This window comes from Ranitomeya imitator, chromosome 3 (genome assembly GCF_032444005.1).
Source record: "Ranitomeya imitator isolate aRanImi1 chromosome 3, aRanImi1.pri, whole genome shotgun sequence".
Classification (NCBI taxonomy): Eukaryota; Metazoa; Chordata; class Amphibia; order Anura; family Dendrobatidae; genus Ranitomeya; species Ranitomeya imitator.
The window spans coordinates 164,985,681-164,997,845 of NC_091284.1; the positions used below are offsets into that span (position 1 = coordinate 164,985,681).

Consider the following 12,165-nt stretch of genomic DNA (forward strand, 5'->3'; position numbering starts at 1 on the left):
AAGTAACACACTACGCCACCATGGACTCAGATCCTGCAGTGCCAGACGTGTCCCACTGCTTAAGCCAGTACATGTCCGGGCCCGTCTGAAGTTTACTAGAGAGCATTTAGATGATCCAGAGGAGTTTTGGGAGAATGTCCTATGGTCTGATGAAACCAAACTGGAACTGTTTGGTAGAAACACAACTTGTCGTGTTTGGAGGAAAAAGAATACTGAGTTGCATCCATCAAACACCATACCTACTGTAAAGCATGGTGGTGAAAACATCATGCTTTGGGGCTGTTTCTCTGCAAAGGGGCCAGGACGACTGATCCGGGTACATGAAAGAATTAATGGGGCCATGTATCGTGAGATTTTGAGTGCACACCTCCTTCCATCAGCAAGGGCATTGAAGATGAAACGTGGCTGGGTCTTTCAACATGACAATGATCCAAAGCACACCGCCAGTGCAACGAAGGAGTGGCTTCCTAAGAAGCACTTCAAGGTCCTGGAGTGGCCTAGCCAGTCTCCAGATCTCAACCCTATAGAAAACCTTTGGAGGGAGTTGAAAGTCCGTGTAGCCAAGCGAAAAGCCAATAACATCACTGCTCTAGAGGAGATCTGCATGGAGGAATGGGCCAACATACCAACAACAGTGTGTGGCAACCTTGTGAAGACTTACAGAAAACGTTTGACCTCTGTCATTGCCAACAAAGGATATATTACAAAGTATTGAGATGAAATTTTGTTTCTGACCAAATACTTATTTTCCACCATAATATGCAAATAAAATGTTAAAAAAACAGACAATGTGATTTTCTGGATTTTTTTTTCTCAGTTTGTCTCCCATAGTTGAGGTCCACCTATGATGTAAATTACAGACGCCTCTCATCTTTTTAAGTGGTGGAACTTGCACTATTGCTGACTGACTAAATACTTTTTTGCCCCACTGTATATAGTGACAAAGCCACTGGCAAAGTACTGGAGGGGAGACATGTTTCCTTGAGGCTATTAGCTTCAGTGATTTGAAACCTAAGGCTATATTCACACTTAGCGGTTTTTACCGCGGAACCGCCGCGATTTTGATGCTGCGGGTCCGCAGCAGTTTCCATAGCGTTTACAGTAACATGTAAACCCTATGGAAACCGCAAACCGCTGTGCACATGCTGCGGGAAAAACCGCGCGGGAACGCAGCGGTTTACAACCCGCAGCATGTCACTTCTTTGTGCAGAATCGCTGCGATTCTGCACCCATAGGAATACATTGAACCGCTTACTTCCCGCATGGGGCTGTGCCCATGTTGCGGGAAGTAAGCGGATAATGTGTGGGTGGTACCCGGGTTGGAGGAGAGGAGACTCTCCTCCAGGCCCTGGGAACCATATTTGGGGTTAAAAAATAAAAAATCTGGTTATACTCACCCTCTGATGTCCGGAGCTCCTGGGCGCTGCACGCGGCTGTCCGGTCAGAGTTGCTGTGCGACCAGGACCTGCGGTGACGTCGCGGTCACATGACCGTGACGTCACGAAGGGTCCTTCTCGCACAGCATCTCTGGAACCGGACCGCCGGGTGCAGCGCCGAGGGATCGGGACGTCAGAGGGTGAGTATAACCAATTTTTATTATTTTTAACATTACTATTGATGCTGCATATTGCTGCATATGCAGCATCAATAGTATAGGCGGAAACCCACAGCGGAAAACGCGGAACAAACCGCGATAAATCTGCAGGGAGAACCGCAGTTGTTTTGCCCTGCAGATTTATCAAATCCGCTGCGGGAAAACCCGCAGAGGGACGCCGCAAGGTGTGAACATAGCCTAAAAGTTTTGCTCCGGCCCACTAATTGCTGAGAGGTGTGGTTACTCAGCCATGTTAAAGGGCTGAGTTGTTTTTTGTGCACAGCTAACGTGTGGGTGGGAGGCTGTCCACAATATCTCTACCCCAGGGTGTGGTTTAGGATATAAATAGTTGGCCTTATGAGGCATTCAGTGTTTGGTAGACCTGGACAGTGAAAGTCCAGTGCTATGTGTCCTCATTAGGAAAGCTGAACCATTGTATTATTATTATTATTTATTTATATAGCGCCATTAATTCCATGGTGCTGTACATGAGAAAAGGGGTTAAGGTACCGTCACACATAGCGACGCTGCAGCGATACCGACAATGATCCGGATCGCTGCAGCGTCGCTGTTTGGTCGCTGGAGAGCTGTCACACAGACAGCTCTCCAGCGACCAACGATCCCGAGGTCCCCGGTAACCAGGGTAAACATCGGGTAGCTAAGCGCAGTGCCGCGCTTAGTAACCCGATGTTTACCCTGGTTACCATCCTAAAAAGTAAAAAAACAAACGCTACATACTTACCTTCCACTGTCTGTCCTCGGCGCTCTGCTTCTCTGGTCTGGCTGTGAGCGCCGGGCAGCCAGAAAGCAGAGCGGTGACGTCACCGCTCTGCTTTCCGGCTGACCGACGCTCACAGCCAGAGCAGGAGGAGTGCAGAGCACAGCGCTGGAGGACAGAGAGCGGTAGGTAAGTATGTAGTGTTTGTTTTTTTACTTTTAGGATGGTAACCAGCGGCCCTGCGCTTAGTTACCCGATGTTTACCCTGGTTACCAGCAAAGACATCGCTGAATCGGTGTCACACGATGTCTACGGGGAGTCCAGCGACGAAATAAAGTTCTGGACTTTCTTCCCCGACCAGCGATCTCCCAGCAGGGGCCTGATCGCTGCTGCCTGTCACACTGGACGATATCGCTAGCGAGGACGCTGCAACGTCACGGATCGCTAGCGATATCGTCTAGTGTGACAGTACCTTTACTTAGACAACGTTTACAGTAAACAAATTTACAATGACAGACGGGTGCAGAGGGGAGAGGACCCTGTCCTTGCAGACTTACTGTATGTTTTTTTTTTCCTGAACGGGAGGATCCCCGCAACAACACTGTGCTGTATGTTATGTTTTGTTTTCTCCTTGGGCCAGGCCGTGTTTATTTTTTACTAACTCTGCACTAGCTTATAGAGCACCCATAATAAACCAGTGAGAGATTTAAGAGACAACGTTACCTGTGTCTATATATATATATATATATATATATATATATATATATATATATATATATATATATATATATATATATAATTTGCTAGTAAGAGCCCTTTGTAATGGAAGAAAGCATATTTTATTTTTTTTCCATACTTTTCCATTGCAATGTAATATGACTATCAGTGTTACACATGCAGACAAATTTTTAGGGCCTACTATGGATACGACCTAGTATACTCATGTACACATCAGACAAGGAGGCTTTTGTTAGACTCCCGAGTTGCAGTCTTCAACCCATGGTTGTGTTAAAAAAGAGGTGATAGACTTGGTAATAGTGCCAATAAGGGAGATGCTGGAGTCCTTATATTGCCATGTAATATTATTGCATCCACCTTGAGAAATATAATGTTTTTAGGGTAGTATGGACACTTTCTCAATCCAAGATTCTTCTTAAAATAAGCTAAGGTCTTATGAATTTGACTGATATAAAACAAAGTCCAATGTTAAGTGCACAGCTTTCTTTTCTTACAAATGTGGGCAGCCATTTCATTTAATTTTTGAGCCCAGCCCAGTTCCAGCAGGTTGACTGCAACTTGTATTTATTTTACATGAATATTTCTAACCATGATACTGCACAATAAACAGAGCAGACCTGTTGACATTGTGGGTGGCTACTCAAAGGTTCGGAAAAGGTCGTCATCTTTGGCACTATATTATGAATTACCTGGGCTGCTTCGCATCAAAGCGTCTTACTTCTAACAGAAAGCAGAATTCCCATGACGTGATCATAGCTGGTGTAGTGCAGAATGAATGTGAATGTTCACCCAAGCAAAACAAGCAGGCTATTAGATCCAGCATAAAAGGCTAGCTTAGGATATACCAACAACGCCTCTACAAAATACTGTATAAATAAGGGAGTGCTAGTCATATCCACGAGTTTCATGCTTGCTAATGTTGTCACCTGACAATAGCAAATAATTCAGTGGCAGTCATACAACTAATTCAGTGCAATCACCTTCTATGCACAATGTGAGCCTTTCTGAATTAGCATTACATTGAAGTTTTGGTCACTTTGCAAGATATAAGGGAACTGAATTATGAGCAATTCACTTGTTTCAGTGTTGTAAGAATGATTTCCTTGTAGCTGGTTTCGAATGGGTCTTGAGTCATGAGTCCATCATAATTCCCTATATTCATAGTGGTTGCATTAATCCAATCACCATAGCCATGACTGAATTTCCAAGACCTCTTGACTCTACATATTAGAAAAGGGTATATAACCAGGCATGATCTTAAACAGAAAACACAGTAATTTTCTGAAGCTGAATCACTTACATTAACTCCTCTTTTTGACAGTCTATATTATGGCTAAAATGTCCTTAATCAAAACTTACTTGAGTTACAGCTTTCTCGGGTCCTTTGGTATCATTGTGTGCACATGATTCAGGAATCCATTGTACATGGTAAAGTCCCAAGAGAGGATCTGAATCAAACAAGAGAAAATAATTAGCATAGTAAGTACCATATATTGATTTATGACATATAGAAAATCATTTAGCAGATTTAAAAATCTTGAGAAAATTATTTAGGTTGTTTTCATTCTAATGTGCAATTTCAGAGTGTTAATCTCATTGTAAATGCTTTCTTTGCAGAGTATGATACCAAAAGAACCTAAGATTAAAAAAACAAAATCAGCAAATACCCTGTAGTAAGTAAATAAATAATAACAGTACATGTAAGTACCATAGGGTACTTAGTTAACATTTTTTTGATCAGAAAAGCATAAAAGCCATCCCACCTCAACACGGTGTACCCAATCGGAACAGTACCTAACTCTTGTAGTTCATCTCACTGTGTGTCAGCAGACGTGAAAATAGATAAGGAAAAAGGAGGAGGACCCCATACCAACTGACTTATGTCTGCTGACCCATAGTGAGGTGAAATACAAGAGTTAGGTACTGTCCCGATTGGGGTACACCTTGTCATGATGGTATGGTTTTTACGCTTTTTTGATCAAAACAATGATAACTAATTACTCTGTTATTTACATGTACTATTACTATTTATTTACTTACTAAGGGATTTTTGTTCATCTTATTTTTATCTTGGGTTCTTTTTTTTGTTAAATGGCTATAGTGTGGATGTGTAGCATTGCGCATATACCAACATATGCTCTTGCTCAATTTTTTGGTTTTGGCTTAGTTTTTGTATTTTGTACAAACAAATAGGTGGCTCCTTCTTTTTGGGCAGCTCATTTTGTTTATATAGCCTTCCATGGGCAAGTGACTGCTCTGCCTTTATTTATTTTTTCGTCTGCTGACAGTCAGGTGAACTACAAGAGTTAGGTATCGGCCCGATTGGGGTACACCTTGTCGCAGTTGTGTGGCTTTTTTGCTTTTTTGATCAAACCAGTATTAACTTTGGACTTTATGGTATTTACATTATTATTACTATTTATTTATTACAGGGTATTAGCTCATTTTGTTTTTTTCTTAGTTTCTGTTTGATATATGGCCACAGTGTGAATGCACACTTATGCATTTCACTTATGCCAACATATGCTCTGGCATAACTTTTCGGTTTTAGAGTATGATATTAAGCAAAAAAAACTAAAATTTCCATTGCAAGCAATGAAACTGCTGCTCTTTCAATTAAATATTATACAGAAATCATGTATAAATAAATGCTTATTGTTAGTTAAATCTACCCATAGAACAACTGATAAATGTCTGGTCAATGGAAGTTCTGAGTGATGGGACCATCATTGATCATGACAACTAGGTCCAGATTCCCAAATTCCCTGTAGAATGGAATGACAGTGCAAATGGATAAACTTCATGTTACTTTTTGCCTGTGGGGCAGATTGTTTATGGGACTGCTGAAGATAGCCGATTACTGCACATTTCAATGTGTAGCATGGCGGTAATTCATCCCCATTGATGTTTCCTTCACACAGGGGACTTTGAGGACCCATTCGTGTGAAGTTTTCAGACTCACATCAATCAGGCATTTATTACTTAAGGTACCGTCACACTAGACGATATCGCTAGCGATCCGTGACGTTGCAGCGTCCTCGCTAGCGATATCGTTTAGTTTGACACACAGCAGCGATCAGGCCCCTGCTGTGCTGTCGCTGGTCGGGGAAGAAAGTCCAGAACTTTATTTGGTCGCTGGACTCCCCGTAGACATCGCTGAATTGGCGTGTGTGACACCGATTCAGCGATGTCTTCACTGGTAACCAGGGTAAACATCGGGTAACTAAGCGCAGGGCCGCAATTAGTAACCCGATGTTTACCCTGGTTACCATCCTAAAAGTAAAAAAAAACAAACACTACATACTTACCTACAGCCGTCTGTCCTCCAGCGCTGTGCTCTGCACTCCTCCTGTACTGGCTGTGAGCGTCGGTCAGCCGGAAAGCAGAGCGGTGACGTCACCGCTCTGCTTTCCGGCCGCTGTGCTCACAGTCAGTACAGGAGGAGTGCAGAGCACAGCGCTGGAGGACAGACGGCTGTAGGGTAAACATCGGGTTACAAAGCGCGGCCCTGCGCTTAGTTACCTGATGTTTACCCTGGTTACCGACATCGTTGGTCGCTGGAGAGCGGTCTGTGTGACAGCTCTCCAGCGACCAAACAGCGACGCTGCAGCGATCCGGATCGTTGTCGGTATCGCTGCAGCGTCGCTAAGTGTGACGGTACCTTTAGGTTTTGGATACACTGTTACTTATTATTTCACTTTAAAAAGTTTCTCTGAATATGCTGACTAATTAGACATGACAGTTTTAAAGAGAGAGTGTCAGCCACAAAACACAAATTAAATTAGGCACATGACCTTCTTGGGAAAGTAGACACTCTAAAAATCATACCTTCAGTGTAGTAACTATAGGTATCTTCACACTAAACAACTTCACAACGATAACGATAGCGATCCGTGACGTTGCAGTGTCCTGGATAGCGATATCGTTGTGTTTGACACGCAGCAGCGATCAGGATCCTGCTGTGATGTCGTTGGTCGGAGCTAGAAGGCCAGAACTTTCTTTTGTCACTGGACTCCCTGCAGACATCGCTGAATCGGCGTGTGTGACACCGATTCAGCGATGTCTTCACTGGTAACCAGGGTAAACATCGGGTTACTAAGCGCAGGGCCGCGCTTAGTAACCCGATGTTTACCCTGGTTACCAGCGTAAAAGTAAAAAAAACAAACACTACATACTTACCTTCAGCTGTCTGTCCCCGGCGCTGTGCTTCTCTGCACTCCTCCTGCATCCTGTGTCAGCGCCGGTCAGCCGGAAAGCAGAGCGGTGACGTCACCGCTCTGCTTTCCGGCCGCTGTGCTCACAGTCAGTGCGGGAAGCAGAGCACCGGGGACAGACAGCGGTAAGTAAGTATGTAGTGTTTGTTTTTTTTACTTTTACGATGGTAACCAGGGTAAACATCGGGTTACTAAGTGCGGCCCTGCGCTTAGCAACCTGATGTTTACCCTGGTTACCGGGGACCTCGGGATCGTTGGTCACTGGAGAGCTGTCTGTGTGACAGCTCTCCAGCGACCAAGCAGCGACGCTGCAGCGATCGACATCATTGTCGGTATCGCTGCAGCGTCGCTAAGTGTGAAGGTACCTTATGACTCTACTGTCCAGAAAACGCCATTTATTTAATATGCAAAATTCGGGCTCATGCACTCAGCGCATCCTTGACATGGCCAAGTGCTCAGTGACTGAACAGAAACCTCAAGTGTTTGTACACACACTGACAGTGCATTTTTTGCTGTGACTACTCGCTACAGTGATTTAACCAGCAGAGTAGTGACTGCAGCAGAAGCAGAGAGGTCTGTGTAGATACTGTACACTTGGCTTTTGTGCTGTCAGTGTGTGCACGCATGCTGGACATTTCTGTTCAGGTTGTGCTTGTACTGGGCTAGAGAGCACTGCCAATCAAAATACAGGGAGGCATGCTAATTCAGGTGGCGGTACAGGGCACTGTGCACTTGTCTATGCCCAGGATGCATAATGAAATGACTTCTTATGACCTATAAAGGCAACAATTACTGAACTAAATGTAGCTTTTAATATAGGCTATGTCCATTTTTTTTTAGCTTAATTTGTGTTTTGGGGGTGGCAGACTCTCATTAATTTACAGAGAATTTACTGCTCTATGACACAGACAATTTCCATTAGTAATACTAATAATACTACTGTGAAATTTAGTGAATGCAGCTTTCCCATGTTTTTTTTTAATATCTCTAAACAAAAAAGGCAAACTCTAAAACATACTGAAATCACAGAGCAAACATGCGTCAAAACATCACAAAAATCAGGAATCTAAGACCTATGACCCTTTAACTTCCTGGCAAACCAGGTGTCCCCAGTCCTCATTACTCATCTGACAATATTTAGTGATAGATCATATGTGCTCTTTGGTGCCCTAGTACATTTCATCATCTGGATGACTGCAATCAATAACAACAGGTCATGGTGGGATTGCAAATTTTGATCCCTAACAATAGAATAATCTTCCTAAACATCAGTATAACAGTGGAATTTCACCCTTTGAGGGGTTCTTCTATTATTTGCACAGTTATTGTGATGCACAAAAGAGAGTAATATGGCAGCTATAGAAGTATGTAAGGTCAAAATACAGTATAATCAAGAGCTTGTTGTGGATGCAATATACAGAAAGTGTATAGCAAGCCTTTTTTGTCTCTGTAGGATGTGCCATTTGGTCACATAAATGAGACCTAGGAGGAGGATACATTACAGCATTTCATGTGACCTGCCACTTTTGAATGTGATTTTCAATAAAAACTAAAATGCTCCAGACATGGTGAGGTCAAGCACAAGCTTTCATCACATTCCTGCCTGGTTAAAAAGAAGTGCACAAAGGCAGAAAATGTACTGCCGAGCTCTATATTTCATTGTCATGTGATATTAAATATTCATCAACGACTTTGTAATTTGATTTAAATTAATCCTGAATGTAAATCAATCATGAATATATAGAGAGATTGATAAAAATTGTTAGTAATTTAATACAGCTTTGAAGCATTCACAGGTTGATTCCATATGTGAACATATAAAGGACTTAAGGATCCTCAGTTTTGTCTGATGAGATAGTCCTGACAGCGTGATTTTGCAGATGGTTAAGAGGGCAGCGCAGGGTAGCTGACGCCGGATGGGTGGCCTCTCGAATACGTCTACCTGTGCACTTTTTCTTATATTATTCTAACAGATAAAACACATATTGTGAATAAAAGTACATAAGACATATGATTTCAGGATTATATGATGCACATTATCCAGGATTACAGTTCCTCAATAAGTTAGCTTTGGCAAAGATCAGAGGTTAATCACTGCATTCTATAACACTCCTTCTACCCAGACATGGACCATTAGCTATCAGCATTCATCTCAGAACGTCTACTCCAAATTCTTACTTGGTGACTGTCATACATACTGTACTACATACTGTACTACATGGAGCAATTAAATAAGATGCAAATATATATATATATATATATATATATATATATATATATATATATATATATATATACACATAGTGAACAAAAAGGGAAACAGCTCAAGAAGATATAAAAAAGAGGACTTTAATGCCCTGTGGCGGATAAAACAAATCCTTTCTCAATTGCATAATCCGATGTCTGATAACCTGTCTGGGTGTTGGAGTTCACCAATTCCCCTTGTAAACCTTAGTCACACTTCTCTGCACCCATTCTAGTTCAGTTATGCCCTTCTTATACACCTTCGTATATTTATTATTATACATTTTATTATTATACATTTTTATAGCGCCATTTATTCCATGGCGCTTTACATGTGAATACGAGGCAAATATAGACAAATACATTAAACATGAGCAGATAACAAGGCACACGGGTACATGAGGGAGGACCCTGCCCGCGAGGGCTCACAGTCTGCAGGGGATGGGTGATGAAACACTAGGAGAGGGTATACAACATTGTATGCAGTATTCTAAGCTCAAGCTGGGAAATCTCTTTTGTGCACTTGCACTTTAACTAATATTGGTTACTGTGATGGCCGCATGTAGTCCTATTCCGACACTAACAGCCCATTAACCAAAATTCACTCATCTGAACCTGAACTGTGCACAGAACTAAATCTGTCATCAGAGGGATGTGATCAAAGGCACATTGTCTGATGTCCTGTTCCAGTCAACTGTCCACTATAGTCAAACATAGATCTCAGTGGCTAGATGATGAAAGAATGGACATCATTGCTTCCTTTCCCACCACAGACCACCCGAGCACCTGGATCCACCGGGTTGGAGCAGGTGAGTAGCCTTATTTTATTGCATAATACATTCCAGCCATTTCTAATTAATTTAGGATCTGAGTGACATATTGGTGACACAGAAAGGTACATAATGGACCTGACAGGTTCCCTTTAAAAATTATTCTAAGGATCATTCTGAAATCCAAGTATGTTTGCAAATTCCTAGGAATGTGTTATCATCATTTTAATCACCTGTATAGACATCACCATGCATCTTATATGGTTCAGGTAACATCGCATCCTACAATCTTTCATCGTCTTATCATTGTTGGGTTGTTTCCAAGTTTCAGTGTTTCATTCCTAAAATATTCACTTTTAGCTGATAACAATGTTCACATTTTTTTTAGAGAAAGTTGAAATAAAGGCAACAAACTATTCTTCAGAATGTGAATTATATCCAATGACATAAATATTGATCAGTCTGGGATTATAGGTCCTATTGGGCTTGTGCACACAAGGAATTACTGGCATTAGCTGTAGCAATCTGTGAAAGCCCTGTGACAAGTTCTCTGTTTCCCTTCACTGCCACCACTATGGAGGTCCATTGAAATAATTACAGGTAGCAGTCTTCTGCCATTTCCAGTGCTGCACTGGCCCAATCCTGCACCATGTGACCACAGCTCGAACTTGCTGACTCATATTGATGACCGTTCATTATGAAGGGAATCTGTCACCAGGTTTTTGTACCCTATCAGAGTGTAAAGCATGGAGGGCGGCAGAGACCCAGATCAGTATCTCTGATTGAGTGCTATAGATTTTATAAAATGTTATACAACTTCTGCTGCAGATCTATCAGTTCTCTGAATGTTGAGCACTGTATAACCCTGCCCACACCATTGATAAGAAGCTCTCTGTGTGCACTGGGCACAGGTAGAAAGCTGATAATTAGTGGTGGTGGCAGGGTTATACAGGGCACATAAATATGGAGGACTACCTAACATTAGGTTTTCTAGTCCTCTAGTGATAATCTCCTGCTGATAAAACAACAATTTTATCAAAATAACAGTAGGCAGCCTAGTAAGTAACACATCAATGGAATCAGAGTCTCTGTCTCTACATTATGCTGCTCTCAAAAACCTGGTGACAGTTTCCCTTTAATGTTAGTCTATGAGAGCCTGGCTCTAAATTTCATAGACTTACATTGAGAAAGTGACCTCTGGCCTACACAGAAGAGGCTGTGTGAGCCGTCAGGTCAGAACTGCAGACCCGTGATGCAGGAGAGAGACTAGACTAGTGCCTGCAATGGCACTAGGCAGTACACACCACACACACATTACTTATCGATAATTGATGTGGGGATGTATTCAGGGTGGACCGGTGGTGAATGCAGTGGTGGTCATGCACACACTACCGTCAATAGTCCATGAGACTGGTGGAGGTTTCAGTGGTGTCACCCTTTGAAACTAGAAAATCTTATGATACCAACATTTTTTGATCTTATTTTGAACATATTTTGATCTTTGTTCTAATCACCAAGTATCTCTAAGAGCTCTGATTGGCAAGTGAAAATGTAAAATGAAGAACATGTAAATATATCAGCTCTCACTGACCTATTATGTCCTCTCAGATATGTTTCTACCAGGAAAATCCTTCTGGATTTCTAATAAGAGAAATATCTAAACTTTTGAAAAGATCTCAGCACTTCACTTCCACTCTTTATTTCTGCCCCCTAATGCCAATGACATTTTTTTTTCAATAAAATCTTTAAATTTGTGTTGCTTTTTTTTTTTTCAGACATCTTGAAATCAGATTAAAAAACATCTATCCATTAAGTAGAGGAGTGCAGGCCAAAGTGTTGTGATGGGTGACACAGTCTGCAGACCGTAGTTCTGTAAATGTTCCCTGC

At 42.0% G+C, this 12,165-nt stretch overlaps 1 protein-coding gene across 1 annotated transcript in view; it reads right to left on the bottom strand.

Moving 5' to 3' along the window:
* The window catches only part of ANOS1 (anosmin 1), a 358,629-nt gene that overhangs the window by 38,201 nt on the left and 308,263 nt on the right, over positions 1 to 12,165 (bottom strand). The window contains exon 10 of the mRNA XM_069761580.1: positions 4,410 to 4,498. Coding sequence (XP_069617681.1) covers positions 4,410 to 4,498 — 89 coding nt within the window. The remainder of the gene's footprint in view (positions 1 to 4,409; positions 4,499 to 12,165) is intronic.